Here is a 23,802-nt window from a genome sequence, read left to right as displayed (position 1 = left end):
ATTCATAACTTTTACGTTTTAAGAAAACAGTAAGAATTTGGTGGGTACTCACTACATACTCAGCACTCATAAAGACTACTACTTCTTTAGAAATTTCTTGTCTGATTTTACATTAAATCATCTTCATCATCATCACCATGGAAAAATAACATGTCTTCTGACAGCGTAGTTATACAGCATTGCAGTATAAGCTCCAGTAAGTTAGAGACCTCTGTAGGCCTTGATAATTGATATATCACTAGTGCCTAGAGCAGAACCTAGTCCGTACTAAGTGCCCAATAAATATTTACTGAATGAAAAGTGTATGTTTAGCTAGTTTAAATTAACATGGAATTAAATTCAATCTTGTCAGCCTAAGAAAGTTACCATTGAGTACCTCAATTAAAATCCCTCAATTATTCATACCCCAAAACTTGCAAACAGGAAAATAAAAGACCCTATACAGATTTAACTAATAAATCCATCCAATGGCTCAGAGCAGAACTGGAAAATCAGCTGAAGAAAAAAAAAAAAATCCCTCCCTAGCTGGCAGAACTTGAATATTACTTGAATATTACTTGATTATGTAGTATTTACATACCTAATAGGAAAAAGAATCTATCAAAGTATAGGAGCTTAGAAAAAATAATAAAATCACCTTGACAAATGTGGAATGTACCCATCCAAGCACTATCTAGGGGAGAGAAAATCCCACCCATTGGATTTTAAATATTTTTAGTCCTAATGGCCGAGTTATCCCTGAAAGACACAGGGAGTTAGCCAAAGACCTTTGAGTTTTCTGGTACCTTTGGCAAGCCCATTCCTAAGATGAGATAGGTACATCAACCCATTTTAACCTGATTCCATTCCCCTATATACCCTCATTCTGATTCCATGCTCACTAGGCAACCCTCTCATTGTGATCTGGCTTCTCACGGAGGTCTGTCTATAGCAGGATAATGGACTGCTTCTACAGCTTTGATTATTTGATATCTGGTGAATTAAGGGCCCTTGATTATGATTTGGCTGCTGATTTTGGTTTACTATAGGAAGACAGATGAGCTTGTTCTGTGTTATTCTTGTTAACTTGAGGCAATGTCTCAGGATGTATCTGTTCCTGGACACTAGCTGAAACAGGAAATCTCTAGGCTTTCAATGTGGACCCCAGATCCTAGGGTGACAGCCTAACTGACTTAGGCCCCAAAAGCTTCTGCCTAGACTTAAGAACTACTCCTTAGACAAAGCGCTACCACTCTTGATTTAAGTTTTCCTTCTTTCTAGGAAATACTGTTTAATTAACTAAAATAAGGTTTGTGAAAAATGCTTCATAACCTGAAAAGCATATTAAATGGATAAAATATTAGTTATTATTTGTAGAATTATATTATACTTTTATAATGAAACACAATCATTTATTTGTCTGGATTAATTTCTTAGTATCCAGGTTATCTGTCAGTTCTAGATAAAAATATCTTAATTTCAAAAAAAAAAATCTTAATCTCATATGTCTTAGGTTTCCTAATAAGAAATGGGACTAAATTCACCCATTTGAACACAGTGACAATTGTTCTCATGACACAGGTTCCCTCTTAAGCTGGCAAATGTTTCTTCTTCATGTTAGAAATACAAATGATACCCTCCCTAATTACTGAATGTCTTAATTATTCATCCCTGTTTGAGTAACTTGCATTTTATGTTTACCATGTTTCCCTCTGGTGCTCTCTTAAAATAAGTTAAAATTATCAGAGACATAACCTTGAAAAGGAAGCAAAGTTAAGCTCCTATGTGTGATTAATTCACCATTTTTTAAAGAGGGACATACTTTTTCTTCTATATCCAACCTTCTCCAGAGTCAAACTTGAAGCAATTTCATACACTGACGGTAAAGTAAGTCAGCATGCAAATGCAAACCTATTCTTGGAAAGTTTCATTTTCTAGGTTCCATGCACGCAAAATTTAGAATCAGTCAACACTGGGTCTGTTCTGATAGAAGTCATATAAGAAGTTTCTCTTTGTTTTTCATACAACTGTTCAAATTAATGAAAGATAACCTTATATTATTATAAATCTATTCCTTACTCATTTTCCTTAATAACACAGAAATTATGGGCCTTCCAGTTAAAGTAAAATATAATTAAACAGAAGTACCTAGTAAATGCTTAATAAGTGCATAATATAAATTTCACTGAGTAGATTAATTGAATCCTGTATCTTAAAACTTGTGATAATCTAATATTCCAATGAAGAATAAAAAGATATTTCTTGAAGAAGTAACATTTACCCCGATGGGAAATGGAGCTTCATTTTCCAGCAATGAGGTTTTCGATCTGGATCCCGAAGTTATCTTTGGAACAGTTCCCACCACAGGATTACTGGGAAGAGGCTTTAATCGAATTGGAGGCTGCATATTTCCTGGGGCAGTGTATGGTCGAGGGGCTGTCTAGACAATTAGGGGGAAAAATTCCATTTAAATTAGTATCTTGACATGTTTCCAGAACCAATTAATAACCCAACAAATTGCCTAAAGTAATTAATGGTGCCTTTTTACTGAACAGATTAAACTTTAATTATGTCCTTCCATTATACATAGCCTTATGACCCAAAGTATTTGTTAAAACATATGGCGTGGAAGTCCTCTACATAACTAAATGCCACAATTATAGAGTATTCTAGACAAAGGAAATGTTCTTTGTTAGGTTCCCGTATTTAATTCGTTTTGTAAACTTGCTGACAATACCTAATTTATTCAGTGCATAAAATGGTTTTGCTCAATCAAATGTTACCTTGAATAATGTTCCTATTTTCGAGATCTGAAGGAGTATGATTGGAATGGACTCATTTCCGTTTAAATGTTTTCAACATAAACTACTGTAAGTTCTTTACATCTTCAAAATGGTGAAGTAAAAGCAGACAATATGATTCAAAAAGAAGAGAGGTGATGCTTAACTATAATGCATTACCACTTTTTCAACTTCTCCCTTGAAATGCCAGGAAAGTAAAAATGAGAACCAGCAACCGGCAATTGGAAAACACTGTGTGAAAATGAAGATGTTTTCCAGGCTGGATAGTTTCCATTTGCTCTTCTTCTCTGCCTTTTCTGCCCTGCTCTGCCATCTGGGAGTCATTTCTTCATGGACTATACCTACTACTCCCTGGCTGTTGATTGGACTTGGCCAGTGAAGGCACTGGCAGGAGATCAGAAGACAAGAGGCAAGTGTTTGAGGTCTTAACTCTCCTGAACCATTCCCACCAAGGTTGTGATGGGCCAGCGGGGTCTCTCTACCGAATCCAGAGCTCCTGTCAGGCCGTCCTCTCCTGGCTTATAAGGACTGCCTGCTGGTGCTGGGACCCAGTCCCTCCCTCTCCCTCTCTGGCCTAGGTGCTATGCTTCCCAGGGTGCTGACCCCAACATACTTAACATCCCCAGTGGGTTTTCCTTAACCCTGCTGACATCTTTGTAAGTAGTTTCTTTATTAAACTCTTCCTAATTATCCTATTTGTGTGAGCCATCTGTTTCCTGCTGAGACCCTGACTGATGCATTTTCCAATCAAGAATGTACTGCAGAGAATACCAAAAGGACCAGTATGGAGCATTAGAAATGCTGTTTGTGGCACTGACAGAACACTGTAAGTTTAGTATAAAGATCAGCAGTGTTTCGAAAAGAAAAAAACAAAAAACAAGTCTTTGGGCCCTGATGTTCTATGGGAAACCTGTTAAGAATAATCTATGTATATTTAGGTTAGAAGGATGGTGTATAAATGACTCATGAACAATGCTTAATGCACTGAGTCAAGAGCAGTGAACAACAAATATTCAACTCTGGAAAAGCATTGTGTAATCCATAAAAAAATGATGAGAGGGCAGCTCCTACCACCAAAAATTGGTCTGAGTGCCATCTTGACAAGCATGTCATATGTTGCCAAATGTCTGATTTTGTTAAATCAACATTCACTGGATTCCAACTATACACAGTATGAGAAAATTGAAAAGTAATTTTTAACATCTATTGGCAACACATGACAATTAGTGCCAAATAAACTACACAAATACTGCCAAAGAGATAATAACAACAATAACAGAATACCTAAAACCTAACAGAACTTAGAATTAAATGTTATTTGGAATAAACCAACGGGGCTAGGAAAAATTCATGTTTTCACAAAAGCATCTTATCCAAATGTATAAGCAAGGGAAGAAAATGGGTAAGCAGAGAAGAAAAATGATAAATTTGAGAATCCAGGTAGGTAGAAAGCCAGTTGTGAGACAGACATGGGAAGGGTAACAGAAACAATATTCCCCAATATCTGTTTTTCTTTCCTCACTAGTAACAGAATTTTTTATCAGGGAACATGGCTATCATAAATAAAGACTATATTTCCTAGCATCTCTTGCAACTCTGTACAGATACATGCCTCTGTTTCGGTCAATCAGATGTGAGCAGAAGTGAAATAGGAAACCTCCAGATCATGCCTTTACAAGAAATGTGCCATCACTTTCCCTTTACCCACTTCCCTGTGGCTGAACTCTCCACACGGCAATCTGCCATCTTGGCTTATGTAAATGAAGGCAACACACTAAGTTTGGCAGATTAATGACAAATTAGGAGTCTGAGCTTTTGATGACTTCATAGAGTAGAGAGGAGCACACCAGCTGAGATTCACCTAAGTGTGTTGGGGTGGGGAGGGCATCCTTATGTTTAAGTCATTGTTATTTTGCGTCTCTGCATACAAACCTATTTCGTGACCAATACAGAAAGCCAAGTGGTTTGACTAAGGCAACATTTGATTTAAAGAAACAGGACAGGAAAGTACATGAGCCAAAAGGCAAAATGTCTTAAAACCCACAAAGATAAATCCAACTAGAGGTTTCTGAACAAGAGAATCAGATCACCCAAAAGAATTATTTTGAACTCTGTGAAACAAATAATGCCTAAGACTCTCTCTTGTCAAGTGATTCAACTGAACACAAGCATGCTGAAAATCTAATGTAGGAATTTAAGAAAGCAGGTTACTATAAACTAGAACATGATCTATTGGCTTCTGTGTTCTAAATTTTATTTCCCACATTTGCATACAAATATCATTCAGTTAGATGAATATGGCAGTCAAATGTTTAACTGATTACATTTATATCTAAAAACAAATTTGCATCATTCAACTAACAGCTGTGAGCTACAAACTGTTGTAGTTCACAGCAGAAGCCACCTTAAATTTGCTATATTTTAAACTGTTTGCAATATATTTTCTTGGAATAAATATGGCACTGTAGCTTAACATTTTCAAAACTGTACCAGAATGTGAATTGAAATTGACTACCTGGTGATTACCCAGTTTAGCTGAGCATTTCTAATTCTTACTAGACGATCTCTGGGGGTGAATTTTCCAAGCTTATGCAGAATGAGTTGAATGGCTTTCCACAGTTTTAATGGGCATGGTGCAGCTAAAAGCCTATCTGCTACTCTGAAGGTTTAGGTTCAATTAGTGACCAAGTGCAATAACTATTCACTGGATGTTTTCCTTCTTTTTTCAAGAAAGTTAAAAGAAAAATCAACAGCAATATCCCAAGAGGATTATTATCTCCATCTCCAAGGCACTTGCTGGTCAGGAGTCAAATTTAAAGGATATGTATCCAGGCTGAGAGAAAGAAAATGAAGATTTGAACTTCTGTAAAATGGGAACCACAGTTCCAAGATCACAATAGGTATCCTTTACAGTGCAGAAGCACCCTAGGGGGTGACCAAGTGAAGAATCGTGGTTTACCAGACAGAACGGCTTCTGAAGTGCTGGTGTCAGTGTTTCCTGTAATTTTTAAATTACTTTCTCACTCCTGCCACATTAAGATCTCCTGGATGTATCATAAACTACTTATTGAGGGTGTTCAGCTGGAAAATTGAAAAGAAAGCCTTTCAAGGGTTTTTCTTCTCTGAAACAGGTGGGAAGATAGAAAACAGCACTTGATTGTTTCTTTTGTTTCAACCAGTTTAAGCTTTTGAGAGCCTAGTGAATTTGCCATCCAAAAGAAAAGCATTATTTGTGTACGTCTACATTTAAATGAAGCTTGGAAATATGGTAACAACAAAGGGAAAATGGTTGCTTTTCATAACTTGAGCTGTTCATCGGGAAATGTCAAAACATATTTACCTTTGAGAAGTGTCAAAGCTTAACACTATACGAGATGAACCTACTTCAACAATCTGTGAAAGCTTTGCAATTTCTCCCTAAATATTGTGCAATCCAAAAAAAGTTCATGCTAACAAGGAAATATATTAGGCCACACAAAGCAAGAATAAAGACGTGATCAAGCAATTCATTTACAACTTAAACCACCAACCTCCAGGAAATATTCTGCAAATCTTTTCCTGTACCTATATATTGTTTCAAGGTACCTCACCTTCCCAAATTAATCCCATCTCTATATTATAAATGAATCAAACTGGGATGAAATGTTGGTTTGGGCAATTTCTTTAAATAGAATCTCCGCACATTTAACTATGTTTATGTTAGAGTATGTGCCCATGCTTTTGATAAAAGAAACACAAATATAAGTATCTAGCCCAACAGGCTATACGCTATGATTGAGTTTGTGTGCATAAAATAAGTTTGACAGATAAGGTGAGAGTGGAGGGAACAGTGTGGACAAAGTCCAAAGGTCAGAAAACACAGGACATATGTGGAATGACTAGTGGTTCAATCTGCATTGTAGAGTGCTAAAGGGTCATCATGAGGGGAAATATTGGGTTGGCTAAATTGAGGTCATATGGCTTAGGGTCTTAAATGTCAGGTGAAAAAGTCTAGGTTTTTCTAAAAAATGTCACAGAGCCAGTGAAGGCATTTGGGTATGTAAGTAACAAGTAATCTGCACTTTAAAGAAACTACTCTAGCACTAACAAGCAAAATGGATTTGACAAGGGCGATACTGATTGAAAGTGAGATGTTCAATAAAGACAGTTGAACAGATAGAAGACCACACTGGCATTCAGTAGGATTCACAGAATTATACAGAAAAGCACTCAGAGAGAATTCCTTCTGAGAGTAATTAGAAATTATATATTATTTAGTCAGAATGGTACATGATAGAGTATTTAATATGACTCACCAGTGTTACTGGACTGGAATGTCCTTCATCAACCAGGACACTATGGCCACGGTTAGTCTTTGGGCCAGCTGGGGGGTGGGGAGACAGGACTGGCATGTTATTTTCTATAGACCATCTTGTGGGTTCTCCCTAGAATAAGAAAGTGATTGAACAAATTAATGCATAATTAGCAATGAAGGTTAGGTTATTGCCTGACAGTAAAGAGACACTGTATTACTAAAGAAGTCCTTTCTCATTACTTTCAAAAGTGTTCCTCCTGAGGTTTATCATGACAGAAAAAGTTTCCATAGCTGTACTGGTGCATTGGGTGTAGTGAGGCAGGAGTTTCAGTCTGCTATATTGGAAGAAACAGCTGTACCCAAAGAAACAGCTATGGATACAATGGATTTTAGCAACAATATTTATGAATCTGCTTTAAGCAGATCACTACAAGAAGCACGGTGTTCCTCACAGCTTTGGTCAGTAAAGACTATCAGAAACTATTACTTTTCTACCTTAAAAAAATAATGAAATCATGCCCCAAGCCAAAGGGTTGCATATTATATGAGGAACTTAAATCACAGGTCTTTCACCAAATGCAGCTACAAAGTGAAAATTGTTACGAATAAAAATCATATAGGGAGGAACTGGAGTGTCTCTCAGGAATTTCTGCCAGGGTTGTAACATGTTCACGTGCTGAGTGCATCTGCCAACCGGGGTGAAAGTGAATCCCACACGGCTTCTGGCAGCGTTTGTCACTATTTCCAGGGACCATTTTTCTCCATCAACATTCCAGCAGTAAGTTAGAGAATTTATAACTCAGTCCTTGATGCAGAATAATATTGGCAAAGTTGAGTTAACCACAAATCTCTACACACCAACTTTTCTGATCTTTTTTTTTAAAGATTTCTATTTATTTATTTGACAGAGATCACAAGTAGGCAGAGATGCAGGCAGAGAGAGGGGAAGCAGGCTCTCCGTCCAGCAGAGAGCCCGACGCAGGACTCAATCCCAGCACCCTGAGATCATGACCTGAGTTGAGGGCAGAGGCTTAACCCACTGAGCCACCCAGGCGTCTCCAACTTTTCTGATCTTGAAAAAATGACCTATCTGCTGTTATTTAACAATATTTTTGTAAAAAGATTCTCTTTTAATCATGATAGAATAGGCAGATTTGAGTCTATTAGGCAAGAGGGAAAAATTACCCCCTTATATGTGGCAACGTGTTCTCCAGAAGGTTTACAAATATTCCTCAGTTTGTGAAATGTATCTTGGGCCCCACATTTGTGACACGACACAGAAAATGAAGAATTATCTGACCATTCAAATAGCTCAGGAAATTGAATAAAACTGCCAACCTCAACTGAAATCTTTCAGACATGCTTAATTGAGCCTCTCAACCCCTGATTCAAATGTACATGCTTCATAAGTTGACTGCAACGAAGGGATATCAAATATAAAAATAAAAACAAATAGGGAAATTTTTAAATGCCTTGTACAGAACGTCTAAATCTTAGGCTTTTGTTTGCCAAGGTAGATCTTTCCTACTATATTCAAGGGTCACCTGTGCATGAAAATGTGCCACTGGATAATTCTGAGAATGCCATTTTCCATCACATTGGCAACATCACCATCTATTTTCAGTTTCTTCAGACACAAAACAAAAATTCTTGGGTCTCTGTCACATATCAATGAAGAAAAGACAAAAACAAAATTTCAAACTTGAAAAGGGTGTTTCTGTGTTTGCTTTGAAAGCTTTGTACTTTACAAAGTTGCAAAAGAAGCCCCTATTTTGCCATGAGCTTCTGAAATAATGGGGGCCAAGATAGAGTCTTGGTGAAACCATCACCTGACTTCAGCTATGAGTACTCAAAAGTAACGTGCCTCAAAAAGCATCAATAGTGGTGCCACTGACTTTTAAAATCATAAAATAATATTATGAGATAAAAGAATTGTGTAGCTCCTTACCTTAAATCTCTGAATTCGCTCCTTCCTAGCTAAGGTCTCCAGTTTTCTTTTTATTTCAAGCTGATGATAACGCTAAGCACAAGGGAAAGAAGAGAGGAGAGAATCATGTCAATTACAGCAAAGTTGTTTTTTTATTTTTAGAGGAAAATAATCTCACCAGCTGACTGTATTCCCCACTTATTCCCTCCCCCACCTTGTCACTGAGATGGAGAAGAATCACCTATGTAAGAGTGCAAATGAGAATATAAATTGGTACAACTCTTCTTTGGAAAGACAATTCCTAATATAAAGCAGTGAAAAGTGTCCCTACCCTTTAACCAACACATTTCACTTCCAAACCTAGGAGGAAATCGGAATTAAAAGAAAACATATCTGTGTTATACACAAAGATGCTACCTGAAAGGAACTTTTTCTTCAAAGTAAAAATTCAGAAGCAGTATAAATCTTAAAGAGGATGGTTAATGCTGGTGCACATCCATATAACGGGATAGAATATAATCATTAAAATAAAATTCATAAAGATTTTCTAAAGAAAAAATGGAAAATACATGTCATGAGGGGAAAATGTAAAATATGGAATTGCACAGAAATACAATTTAATTGATCAAGTTCAAACTGTGTGGCTGCCCCCGTGCCAGGAAGGGGCATCACGCGGGCGTCATCTCTTCTTGAACAATGCTAATTGCTAAGCGGTCTCATTGCATGAGTGCAGAAACAGAGGCTGAGGACCAGGAACTTGCTCCCAGGTCACACATCTGGTCAGTGGTGAAACTGTCATCTGGGGCTCAGTCTGCTGGACTCTAACTTCCTGTTTCTTTGCTCTTATTTACTTTTCATAAGACTCTGGCCCCACATTTTTAGCATGTTTTTATTAATGCATAAATTTGAACAGAGACAAACAGCAGTTCTCTCTGAGAGGAAGGATTCTATTAAGTTATTTTCCTTTGTGTCCATTCTTGAGTTTTCCTAATTTTCTGTAATATATTAATTATATAATTTAAAAATAAACCTCACGTAAATGTAAGCTCCTTACAATACTATTTGAAATCATTCAGACACATTTGAGGGCATTTGAAAAGGGTTTTTTCTGTGTCCTTGATCCCCTCGTGCAGCCCGTGGGACCCTGCAGGCTCGATCTTTCCCTAGGGAGGATCATCAGCCCTCTTCAGACACCTCCTTCTCTCCCTCACCCTCCGATCACCCCACCTCATTACACTCACTACCAGCCATGTTCCATTGTCCATTTATTTCCAAATCTGCAGCCCTCTCTCTCAACCTCCCTCGTCTTCACCAAGGCCACCAACGTCTTTGTTTCTCGGTCACACCAAATTCCTTCTTTTCCCCAGCACTTCTGGGTTTCACCCTTCGGCGCTTGTGGGAGCCTGCCAGCTCTCTGTGGGGTCTGGTTTTCCACCAGGCGAGAGCTCCCTCCTAGCCCTGCTGCAGTCCCTGAGCTCCAGCAAGCGCGCGCGCCACCTGCCGCGCTAGCGCCCCCCAGCGGTGCTCTGGCTCCTTCTCCTCAGCCCTCCGCGTTCAGTCAGTGTCAATCTTTCTCCCGGTCTCATCTGGGAGAGCTTCCTCTCCCCAGCGTCTCCACGACTGCTGTTAGCCCTCACCCTTCGGCAACAGCTTCCTAATTGACCTCCCACCTCCAATCTTTTCCAGCTCATTAATCCATCTCCCACATTTTTAGCAACATCATCTTTCTAACACGGCTCTGCTCATTTACTTGACGCCCCTGCTGAAAAAACATCTCATCGCCTCATCACCTACACTCCAAACCTCGCTGAGGACTCAAGGCCCTCCAGAAACCGGGCCGGCTTACCGAAGGGTGTCACTTCCTGCTGCTCTTTCAACCAGCCCACTGTGTGGTCTGGCCTCAGTGAGCTTTCTTGCCCAGCCACGGTGTCCTCTCTTCTCTTACCTCGGGCCTGCGGTCCTCAATCTCTCCAATGCCTTTCTTAGGCTTTCCTGTTGTGCCTCTTTTAGCCTTCCAGGTCCAGTTCAAAGAGCAGGACCTCGGTTCAGCCTCCTCGACTCTCACAGAGGCAAGTCATCATCCCCATCTTCCTTGAGCCCGGTTGGTTTTTCCTCTCTCCTAGCATGTGATCACTTTTCACAATAGTTTTTTATTTTGTTTTTTGCCTTTTTTGGTTTTGGATTTTTTTTGTTGTTTTTACATCTCACGGCTACATCACATAACTTCATACTGGCACATGGTAAGCCTACAGTTAATGACTGACGTTTCTTGTATGCATGAATACATGAATATTAATATATAACAGCATTAGTAAACAGCATCGGCATAAACTAAATGTGAGACACATGTGACAATCTAGAGACGGATATTCCATTTGTTAATTATATTAATATATATCACAATTATATATTACATTTTATAAAATTATATATTACATATTAACACTTATCTAAATATCTATTCTAAACTTTAAGAATGTATGAAGACTCTTATATAATAACATATTTAACAGTTATGATGTGTCAATTACATGAAAATTTGTAAAAATTAAACTTCAAAGATCAAAGCTAATACCGAACTTGGTACCTATTGGTTAAATTTGAAACTAGGTATAGATTAATTTACTGTACTATTCTTTTAACACTAGTTGCAGAATTCCAACTAATACTCTTATAAGCAAGTGAATTTGGGGACCATAAACAATGATCCCACATAATTCATGCACATGATATAAAACATAAAATGAATTCCTAAATTAACAGATCATATCTTATCTGAATGCAACCCTTGCTCAATATAATGGTAGCATAATAATAAATATTTTAAGTGGCACTACACTTAGTATTGGTTTACTGGTGATTCTACAGTTGTTCATAAATGTTTACTGCACTCACAGGTCAATGCTTTCACCAGCCAAGTTTTCTGATTTACTGCTGCATGGCCAAGCCAAGAAGTGACATGCTTTTTCATGGAAATTAAAATGGTGTTGATGCTTGAAACTATAAGTTCCATGGAGCAAGGCTAAAATAATTTATCAAGTTAGCTAGATATCCTACTAAAAATGCCATGTCAGACTTGAAAAAAAAAAGTTGTTGATGCTTAGTTTATGAATCTACGCTGACCAATGTGGCCTAAAGTAGGAGGGACAGCAGATGTTTCAATGCTTCTTCCCTGAAATTTAGCATACGGCTCAGCTTCAGAGCCTTAAAAGAATAACAAATCTGAAATAATTCATGGCAGTGGAATTACTGATATTTAAACAGATGTCACTTTTCTTTTTTTAGCAAATGGAAATTGAGGTACAGATGGTGAGGGCCGGTATGTTTTTGAATAGCCATTATGGATTAAAAATCTACATTTGTTAAATTAAATACCACAAAATATATACTGATGTCCATATTTTTCCCTAACTGAAACGGAGAAAAGCTTAGTCTCTTGGCACCTTGCTACCTAGAGAGAAGAAGAGTATTTCTCAGGGAACCTTGTTCCATTCCTTTTCCATGAAATACAGGAGGAATTCCTCTGCTTCTGGGTACAGGAGTGTTGTTAATTGTCATATTAGAAATTTTCTATTATAAAGAAAATGTATTTACTTTACCTCCATATCAAGAACCTTATGGAAAATAGCCTGAGCTAGGCACTCCCGGATATATTTTTGGTGATCTTTCTTCATGATATTTAGTTTGTATTCTTTTTCAGAAAGGATCCTTCCATTTCTTGTGATCTGACAGGAATAAATAAAACAGACATGGAAATACAAAGCAGAAAATGTACTGTTCGTTACCAAAAAGGGAGCAAGAGAGCGACAGAGAGAGTGGCAGTGTCTTCTAAGCATAAGAGAGTATACCACTATAGTTGATAAATGTTCACTTTTAATGAATATTTCATAAAGAAAAAAATCAGTCTCATATACCCATCATTGGGAAAACACACACAGGTGGTGCACTTGATGTTTAAAACAAGGTTTTCATTAGAGTTACAATGTCTTCTTGATGGAACCCAGGTGTTCCTTTCATTTCTTTCTTTCTTTTTTTTTTTTTAAACACATTTGGGAAGAGGAGGTGTGGTGCCATTTTGAAACAATGAATAGGAACAGTGATCACAGGACTGATGATCTTACAGGAAATGACTCTGAAGGGCAAAACATGTAAGCTACAGAGGTGCTCATCAGTTTGTTTTAAAAATAATTGGTTTCATTATTTTCACACTGCTTTTTCTCCTTCCACTCTCCAACCCAGAATGTAATTTAATTTGTCATGATTCAGATTTTTTTCAGATTATGCAGGGCTGCAGATATAAAATATTCCAAACTGATTTCAATTGGCATCATTGAAAATGCTAGAAGTCGTAGTTTCTGCTTTTTATTTACTTGTTTTTCTTTTCTCTTACTCCTTCCTAAGGGCCTATTTGGTATTATGTTTCTGTATCTTCTGTAAACAGAAGGTGCTATCCTTTCTGGATTGTTCATCTTCTTCCTTTCCACTTAATTATGCTCTGCTCCTTCAGGTCTAATCCAAGGCCACATACTTCTTAATTTTGATAAGCAGTAGTATAACACTGTTGGTTCAATGTATTGGAGCTCAGAGACCAAGGAGAGTTGTGTTACAAGTGATTGGATACTGATGATCTTTTTTTTATATAGCTTTGTTCCCCCCCCCCCCCCATGGAAGAAAGGGGCATGGTTCTAAAAAGTGTTTCCAATCACAAATAACTCAGTTAGTCTTTGAAATGTGTTGTCTGTCCATGGGATATCATGCTATTTGTTTCCAAAGGAGAAAAAATGTTGAGAACATCCTGTACTGTGGCCCCTCCCCATTTAACAGGTGTTCTCGTCCTCTCACCTCTGAGAAATCTGATTTCCCCAACTAGATTGGAAGCCACTACAAGGGCAGAAGTTCTTAAACTTAAGCCTACATCAGAATCAGAAAACAAGTTGAAGAACAGATTGGTGGGCCTTGGCCCACAGCTTCTGACTCAATAGGTCTGGGGTGGGGCTCTAAAATTTGCATTTTCTAACAGGTTCCCAAATGATGCTGAACACTGCTGAGTCAGGAACTGTATTTGAACCACCATACTAGAGAAATCTTCCTTATTTGAGTTGTCATGTGCATAACCAATGTTCAAAAAATGCTCGTTAATGTGTTGATGAGTACATACCAAGTCCTTACCATTTATACATAAAGCTCGCAGATTGTTATCCAAAGAAGTAATGTTAATAGTGACCACAATAATTACAACAAGCATTTATGACACATCTCTTATTGCCACAGCAATCCTGAGGGCTGGGTAGCATTGTCTTCATTTAACAACTGAGGAAGCTGGAGTTAAGAAAGTGAGCTGCATGAATTGCTCAAGAGTATATGACTTGTAAATGGCAGAGCCAGGTTTCAGCCAGGTCTGTCTGATAACAAAGCCCCGGGAGACAAAAAGCAAGCTCTCTGGAGACCTACCCAGCCTGAGTGCCAAGCACATAACAACAATTAGAAACACAACGAGTATCCTTTCAACACCATGGCAACAAGGGTTAAGGAAATTCACTGTGTTTTAAGAAGGTAAACAGCTAAAATCCTTACTCACACTTTCTATAACCACACCCACTTCTTTCAATGGACAACTATAGTATTTTTTAAAGGTTTTCACATTAAGAACTTTTAGAGAAATGGAAATCTTGTGGAAATGATAGTTTTGGAGCTAAGGAAAGACACGAAATTTACCAATAAACCATCTGGGAAATGAAACAGGTTTTTAAAATTCAAGGGGAAATTTTGAACTGTTCATGTCTTCCACACGATATTCTGTGATTATTAAAAATAACATTTTTTTTTTCCTGAAGACAGTAAAGTATTCTCTCTGCTTAATCCCTAACAGTTACTGGCTCATACGATGTGTTCAATAAATATATGTTGAATAAATGAATGAATAAACAAACAAGTAAAATAATTTATTGGAAGCTCCTAGGGTTTTTCCTCAATAATTTATAAGTAGACTTAGCGGTCATTGTGACCTCTCTTCCTATCTTTTGAAACACAGCTTCAAAAAGATAAATCAGAGCTCTGGAAAGAAGTAATTTTTCTAAAATGAAGGAGTGAGGGGAATGTTGTCCCTAATTAGCTCAAAGAAGAAACCAGAAAAGGGAGAGAGAACTACTGGATTTAATGAAACAAGAGGGCAGGTAGGAAGTAAGCCAAATCTTACCAGGCCTGATCTTAATAGATGCCGCCTTATCCTTGTGTTGTTGAAATATCCAGTCAGGTGTTTATCGGTAAGACTATTATATGCTGCCAGCAATCTGGAAGAGAAAAATGAAACCATTAAGGTTTTATGAAGTGTTGCCTGATAGCCAAGCGATTCTTGACTTTCTCATCCCCAACCTGTGCATAATCATTCATTCCTCCAGACAGCTAGTCATTCATGTATGTGTTCAATAAACAGTATTGAGGACTTACAGTTTTCCAGATTTTCTGATAAAAACTGAGAGACAGTCCTGACATTGTTTATTTTGCAGACAAGTATGGAAATCAGACATGAACAATTATACTGGGTGTGAAAAATCCAAGAATAGAAATATGCAAAACTCATGGGGACACAGAGAAGGAGACTACCAACTCCAGTTGTCAGGAAAGTCTTCTCAGAGGAAGCCTGATGGGAAATCTGGAGTTCCTTCCGAGGACTCTTCAGCCCCTACCCTAAATTCCAGCAGCAAACTTAAATGTACTTCCTCAACATATTCTTCCCTATCTTCAGGACACAACGCCGACACTACTGCCAAGGCCTCTCTCTGACCTGTTAGCTAGTGGATAGGATCAGAGATTCACAGTCATCTCTTCTCCCAGCAAATACTCCCCAGTGCAAACTGGATGTTCTGTGTTACCTTCCACCCCCCTCCCTAAAACCTTGAGGTACACTACATGTCACATAAGATTGGAAGGGCAGGATCTTGTGTTATTCTTAGTATCCCTTTGGAAGTATTTATTGTGTACCCAAATAATGATGTGTTCAATAGGGGAAAACACAATTTTTTCGGGGGGGGGGTCTCATTCCTACTGGTATAAACTTCTAAGTTTAAGTTCAGCAGCCTGGAAGTCTTAACTTCCATATCTATATCTATAGCTATATCTATATATCTCACACAATTTCAAGAATTCCACATCCAGAGCTCCCTCCCCTCCCCCCAAAATTCATAGATTACTTTGATTTTGAGGGTCTTTTAAGAGTTAAAGGAAAACAAATTTGTTCCTTGATTACATCTTATATCTTCGAAGGTGGTCACTCCGAGTCTACAAAGTTTGAAGCTTTTTTTTTTTAAGATTTTATTTATTTATTTGACAGAGAGAGAGACAGCGAGAGAGGGAACACAAGCACAGAGAGTGAGAGAGGGAGAAGCGGGCTTCCCACTGAGCAGAGACCCCAATGCGGGGCTCGATCCCAGGAGGGAGCATGACCTGAGCCGAAGGCTGACACTTAACCAACTGAGCCACCCAGGTGCCCCTGAAGCTAATTTTTCTAAGTTTTAACTTACCCACACTGATTATCATTACCTTACAAAAGCATATGCACCTACATTTACATGTGTATATCCAGGTAGGCCTGTGTGTTCATCCGTATACATAAATGTGAGTATAGGTACATACATGTATATATGTAGAGAGAGATGAAGACAGAGAGAGACAGGTAGAGAGAAAGAGGCAAAGAGGGAGAATTCACAAGCCTAAACATATCCCTAAAATAAGGCTGTCTTTAAAAAAATGTGTACCCTATTACTTGCAGCAAAGATTCACAATCTGTATATGTGACGAGCACTTAATCCTTAACTTATTTGGAGGCCACAGCAGGGACGCATATGATACAGTCAAGTAAATGTCATTAGTGACAATTTTATTTAGCTGCCTTAATTACGTAGAGATGGTATGGTGACCTTTTCCTGCCTCTCTTCTCCTTAACGCCCATCTTAGGAAAGTTATATGCTGTCAAATGGTAAGGAAAGTTTAATTTGTCCACAAAAGACACTGAAAGCAGTTACAAAGCCCAGAAGCCAAGATGCCACATGAGAAGCCATTATTTCACGGGGTTTATGTAAAAAGACAACCTGAGGGCTTCTGTAATGCACATACGAAACCAGCCCCAGATAATGCTTTGAAACCATCTTTTAAATGAACTGTCTTGGTGTCCTATAGTTCATCAAAGGTTTCCTGTCTCCAAAAGGTCAACGCTGTATCCCTTACCCTTTCTGAATCTCAGAATATCTTTTCAGCAACTCTTATCAGAAAGGTGAGCAGGTGTCTCTCGGTCCTAACAATCATGATTCCACAGTTCACAGATTCTTAAGATAAATTATTAGACAGATATCATATATAGTCTTTTGTCTGTTTTTCAGGCTCTCGTTTTAAAAAAAAATCAATAGTTTTGGAATAGCTGTGAGTGCTAAAATGCTGATTAAATGAAATAGGGTCAAAAAGTTAGGATAACATGAACTTTAACTTCCCTACTGGCTCAAAAGAATCCCCTTTTTTCAATTCAGAATTTGTAACTTTTTCAATATTTAGGCCCTAAGAATAATGCTTCAGCTTTGGCGACACCTCATCCTAATTCTGCCCCCTCAGGCTCCTACTAAATGAGTATGTGTCCATGACATTCCTCCAGTCTTACCAAAAGGTCCAGTGGAGTTGAAACCTTTGAACGCATCAGCTTTCTCACCTTTAAAGACTGAAAGTCCCTGGTTGGGATGCTATTTGTAAAACAACTCTTTCCATGACTGTCATATATCTGGCCTTGGCAGAAAATTTGAAAAATAACTAGCTGGGTCCATCTGGGGTCACTGATTTCTTTTTCAGCAGTGCCTAATTTTTTTTTAACTGAAACTTTAGAGTGACAAACCGTTTGATAACAAGAAATTGTACTAAAGTAAATTATATACAGAGTTAGTAAAACAGTTGTTAAGGACTGAATGTTTGCTTCCCCCTAAAATTCGTATGTTAAAATCCTAACCCCCCGTGTGATGGTATTAGGAGGTGGTGGGATTCCAAAGTAATAGGGTCAGAGCGTGGAACCCTCATGAATGAGATTGGTGCCCTTATAAAAAAGACCCCAGAGAACGCTCTTGACCCTTTTACCATATGAGGAGACAGCAAGAAAACAACCGGGTTTGAACCAGGAAGCAGCTCTCACAAGACACTGAATCTGCGGGCACATAGATCTTTGGACGTCCCAGCCTCTAGAACTGTGAGAAATAAATTTCTGTTGTTTAAGCCACCCAGTCTGTGGTAGTCTGTTCTAGGAGACTGATGGGACTACAACAGCAGTCAAAGCAAACATTTCTATTGTATCCATGCAAATGTCACCCTTGTTCAGACCATGAAGCCTCCACAGGGAGATGGTAGTAATCCTGTGCCTCAGCCACAACCGTGGTCTGTCTGATCCTCTCGGCTCTGCTTCTCTTCCTGTGTGCTTGGTATGGGTTTGTGGCCTCCCTTTGTACTTGCTCAATTACAAGAGCTTTACTGACCCGGCCACAAATTTCGATTAGTAGAGCTTTTCTGATGTTTCTGCCTTTGTCCTCTCCAGTCACTGCCACTGTTGCCCCAACACACACACCCTTTTCTTTTCTCTCTTGCCCTCAGCAGAGCCCTGGGCCAGATGAGGTCACCTCACCCGAGGTGATTGTGTTGCACCTGCAGCACTCCACTCCCTTTGTAAGTCACTCTCTGCATCTCTGGTCAAAGCTGGACTTCTGGTCGTGCTACCCTGTCCCATGATCCTCCCTGCTGTGGTCCATAAGATCAACAACTGCGCTGATCACAGCAATTACCAGGCCACTGTGACTATATCATTCAAAGGCCATGCTGTTCACGCCAAGTCCCACAGCTAGATGCCAAGACAGGCCTAACTCATGGGCTTCTTCATCTGATGGACAAGCCTACTTACCCATCCTCTGGTCACCGGGTGGAGAACAACCGACTATCTGGCTCAATGTACCAGGGAAGACAGTCCCCCAGGAAACAGAGCAACCCTGTCTCTATGACGGGTCCTGTTTCCTCCACTCTGATAAACACCCCACATTACTGCGGCGTAGGGATTAGAGGAGCAGGCTGCTGAGTCACTGGGAGTGCTGCCTTCCCAGCTGCAGTCCTTCAGCACTTAACCCTGGAACCCCACTGTGTAGAATTTATAAATGGAGCTCTGAAGTAATAAAGTCGGTGGTTCCTATAGATCCCTCCATCTGCCCCCAAAGAGAATCTATCCCATAAAAACCCCATCTGAAAAGACAAGCACTATAATATTATTAATCACAAGCATTTATTGAGCACTGACTATTTTCAGGGCATTCCATAAGATACCAGTGATTCAGAGATGGCACAGACACTGCACACACAGAGTTCCCAATCTAGTATACAAGGGGGAAGTATCCATATACATACAGTGTGTGTGTGTGTGTGTGTGTGCGCGCGCGCACGTGGGCATACTTTATTTCTTCCTGTGTCATAGGTCGATTCATTCACAAATAGATAATGTGTATTTAAGTGTCTCCATGTCAGATTCTGTACCCTAAGTTGGGCAAGAAGTGTAATATCTCCATCCCATTAGCAGATTACAAAGACCCTCCACATACACAGTCTCACGTGATTTCTTTTAGGCCCATGGAATGAAAGCTAGTACAGCTCTCCCATCTTCCTGAAATGGAAAATCTCTAAAACAAGATTATCATTTAACGTGAGCCAGTCACAGAAAAGTCTGACTAAGGTAACACCTCTTCAGGTACCACAGTGATAGAAGAATTTCTTCTGGCCTCAGCGTTCTGGAACCTAAGCCCTCTCCCAGCACTGCCTCTCCCCACACTGTCTACCTTTAAGGGGAGAGACAGATGTAGTGGTTAAGACTCCAGCTCCCGTTCAATCCTGGCTTCACCATTACTGGTTCCGTAACTGGGAGCAAGTGACTTACTATACCTTGGTTGTTCTACCTTCCACAAGACACTAGAATATGAACAAGATGCGGCCAAGTTCTTCGCCACTTTATAACTAGGATTGCTCTTCCTCCAGTTTCCAATAGTATGTTTCTCATTTCCAATTCAGACCTCATTGGAATGGCCTTTACCATCCATATTTCTACCAACATTCTGTACACGATTATCTATGTGTTCTCTAAGGTAAAGGAAGCTTTTTCTCCAGCTCCCTTTTATTTTTTGAGCTCTCACCAGAATTACAGGAAAATTCCTTCACAAAAAAATACTTGCAAATCATATGTCTGATACGGGGTTAATATCCAAAATATATAAGTACCTCATACAGCTCAAAAGTATGCATAATAACTATAACAACAATCCAGTTAAAAATGAGGAGAAGACCTGAAAAGACATTTTTTCAAAAAAAAAAAAGAAAGAAAGAAAGAAAAATACAAATGGCCAACAAGTATGTGAAGTGATATTCAGTTTATCATCAGGGAAATGGATATCAAAACCACAATGAGATAATCACTTCACATCTGTTAAGATGGCTATTCTCCAAAAGATAAGAGGTTTTAAGTGTTAGTGAGAAGGGAGAGATGAGGGAAACTTTGCACACTATTGGTGGGAGTGTAAATTGGTACACTATGGAAAATCATATAGAGGTTTCTCAAAAAATTAAAAATAGAATTCCCATAGGATCCAGCAATCCCATTTCTGGAAATACTTCCAAAAGAAATGAAATCATGGTCTTGAAAAGATATCTGCATCCCCAAGTTCACTGCAGCATTATTCATAATAGCCAACTCATGGAAACAATCTAAGTATCCATCAATGTGGAAAATGTGGTGAATACACACACACACACACACACACACACACACACACACACACACTGGACTATTATTCCACATTAAAGAAAGGAAATCCTGCCATTTGCAATAACATGGATATATTTTAGGGCATTATACTAAATTAGGTAAGTCAGAGAGAGAAAAATACTGTGCAATCTCACTTGTATGTGGATATTTTTTAAATGAACTAATAGAAATACTGAATGATGGTTGCCAGGGATTGCAGGTGGGAGGAATGAAGAGATATTGGTGAGAGGATACAAATTTCCAGTTACAAGATGCATAAGTTCTGGGATCTAATGTACACCGTGGTGAATACAGTTAACAATGTTGTATCATATACTTGGAAGTTGCTTAGAAATTATATATTTAAAAAAGTAATTATGCAAGATGATGAATGTGTTAAAGAAACTTATTGTGGGAAACATTTTTCAATATCAATATCTATCAAATCATCACATTGTACACCTTAGACTTACACAATATTATATGTCAATTATAGCTCAATAAAGCTGGAAAAAACCTTTTGCACCTCAAAACTTTTCCAGTCACTACTCCATTACCAATTCCAAACCTGTTTCCACATTTTTAGGTATTTGTTATAGCAGCAACTTCTTGGAACCATTTTCTGAGTCTGTTCAGACTCTGTCACAAAATGAACTAGGTGACTTAACCAACAGATATTTATTTGCCAGTTCTGGGGGCTGGAAGTCTGAGGTCAATGCGCCAGCACAGTCAGGCTCCTGGTGAGGCCCTCTTCCTGGATGGTGAACAGCCATCTGGTCTTTCTCAAGTGGCACAGAGCAGACAGAAAGGTAAGCTCTTTCTCATCTCTTCTTACACGGGCACTAAACCCATCTTGAGGGCTCCATCCTCACGACCTACCTCCCAAAAGCCCCAGCTCCAAATACCACTGCACTGGGGATTATGGTTTCAGCATATGAATCTGAGGAGGACACAAGCATGTGGTCCAGAACAGAAAGCATAATTGTCTTTTTTATCTTTTGTGGATAAGGAAAACAAATCTTAGTTTAAGTCACTTGCTAAAGATCATATAACCTAAAACTTGTTCCTTATAATATTTGCCAAGTCACAGTGGAACACCACTCACCAGGGCTTGCTAAGGTGAGGACCAGGATGTTACATATGATGACAGAAAAATAAGAATCATGAAATCATCACAGAAAAATGTAATTCCATAAATTCCCTGGTACAGAAATAGAAAAATTTTTAATGAAAATACTTACAGATGAAATTACTACATAACTTCATTTGTAATTAGCCATATCATTAGCATAAAAACAATACTCTGAAATCTTTAAATTATCTTATTCTCTAATATATATTTCTGCAATCTGCTTTATGATACAAATTTCCCTAGCAAACTTGTTCAGAGAGACTATAAAGAATAATTTTGACACAACCAGTTTTATTTAGATCAAATTGTGATTTTGCCTATCTGAATTAATGAAGCTTGTACTAGTTTATTACTGCTACTGTACCAAAGTACCACAACTTAGTAGCTTAACTCGAATTTATTGCCTTATACTTCTGGAGGTCAAAAGTTCAAAATGGGTCTCACTAGACTGGAGTCAAGTTGTCATCAGGACTACATTCCTTCTGGAGCCTCTAAAGAAGGATATTTTCCACATTCTAGAGGCTCCCCCCATTTTATTTTAGGGTCAGCTGATTAGCAATCTTAATTCCATGTGCAAACTTAATTTCCCCTTGCCAAGTAAATTTCACATGTTCTGAAGACTAAGACAGGGATGGACTTCTTTGAGGGGCATGCATTATTCTGCCTATCACAAGGCTTTTCCTATATGCCAGATGCCAGGGAGCGGAAACACTAGATGCTGAATGTTATGGCAATAATATATACACTGTCCAAAGACCACGTCCAATCATGCCAGTGATCCTCACTTTCAAAAGGGACACTTCCCAGATGGAGGAAGACAGTTCTTGGCACCATACCGGATGTACAAAATAAATTGGAGCCTAAATTTTGATGTGCCAAATATGAGCACTAAGACAAAGGAACAGGAGGTACACTAAGGAGCCAATATATTCAAATAGATTTTTCTCATAAGGATAACAATAGAGAGATAACTTCTTTAGGTGAATGTAATATGTGAAAAGACAGATTAGCCCATAGGATGTAATTGCACTTGTGTCAAACATCAACTAATCAGCACTTAACATATTTCATGAAATTCAAATAATGATTATATGAAACACTAAGAAAGAAGAAAGTTTTGCCAATTACATTATAGCATGCCATTGATGTAAGCACAAATGATTTTAGTAATGTTAAAATGTGAAAGAATCTTCTTAATATTGATGTAATAGGTCACTATGTATGCTTAATTACTGCACATATATAAATAAATCTGGGGAAGAGGAAAGAATATGGCAGGATACCTACCATTAAAAGCCTCAAAATGAGGTTAGAGAGAAGGATTTTTCACATAAGGCAATTAGAAAGCATACAAAACTATATTTTAAAAGTAATAACTGTGGAGTATTGGACTGACTCATACTGGCTCTAATGAGATAACCGTTAAGATTTTCAGGAGTTTTGCAAGCCATTGTTAGCATGAAATTGGCCATCATGGGAGTATTTACACCACAGAAATTAACAAACACTATAAATCTGTGCTTTTTTCTTTTCAGTTTACCAGCACACCACTAACTAATTTCAAAAATAAGTAGCAAGATACATCACAGGAGCTATTAAATAAAATGATTGATTACATGAGTCAACATACAGAAGTATGCCTTACACAGTTTTATCCAGAAATTCATCTTCTATATGCAATATTTGACCAAAGGGGCTCATATACTCCTTCAACCATTTCCTATCCCCAACAAAAAGAACATGAGGACTCTAGCAAACACATTGACATTTTCAGCAGCATTTCAATCAAGAAATTTTATGCAAGATATCTCTTTACATTGCCACAAATGGAAAGGTTCAACTCACCTACCAATCTGGAAAAACTGATTA

General features: G+C 38.4%; 1 protein-coding gene across 1 annotated transcript in view; it reads right to left on the bottom strand.

The window, feature by feature from the left end:
- Positions 1 to 23,802, bottom strand: part of ERICH3 (glutamate rich 3) — a 94,933-nt gene that overhangs the window by 57,974 nt on the left and 13,157 nt on the right. Inside the window, exons 2-6 of the mRNA XM_045982053.1 lie at positions 15,198 to 15,291; positions 12,601 to 12,726; positions 9,023 to 9,094; positions 7,076 to 7,204; positions 2,261 to 2,419 (exon numbers count right to left, since the gene is read on the bottom strand). Coding sequence (XP_045838009.1) covers positions 2,261 to 2,419; positions 7,076 to 7,204; positions 9,023 to 9,094; positions 12,601 to 12,726; positions 15,198 to 15,291 — 580 coding nt within the window. The remainder of the gene's footprint in view (positions 1 to 2,260; positions 2,420 to 7,075; positions 7,205 to 9,022; positions 9,095 to 12,600; positions 12,727 to 15,197; positions 15,292 to 23,802) is intronic.

This window comes from Meles meles, chromosome 1, assembly GCF_922984935.1.
Source record: "Meles meles chromosome 1, mMelMel3.1 paternal haplotype, whole genome shotgun sequence".
NCBI lineage: Eukaryota > Metazoa > Chordata > Mammalia > Carnivora > Mustelidae > Meles > Meles meles.
This window is presented reverse-complemented; position numbering and strand designations above follow the sequence as displayed.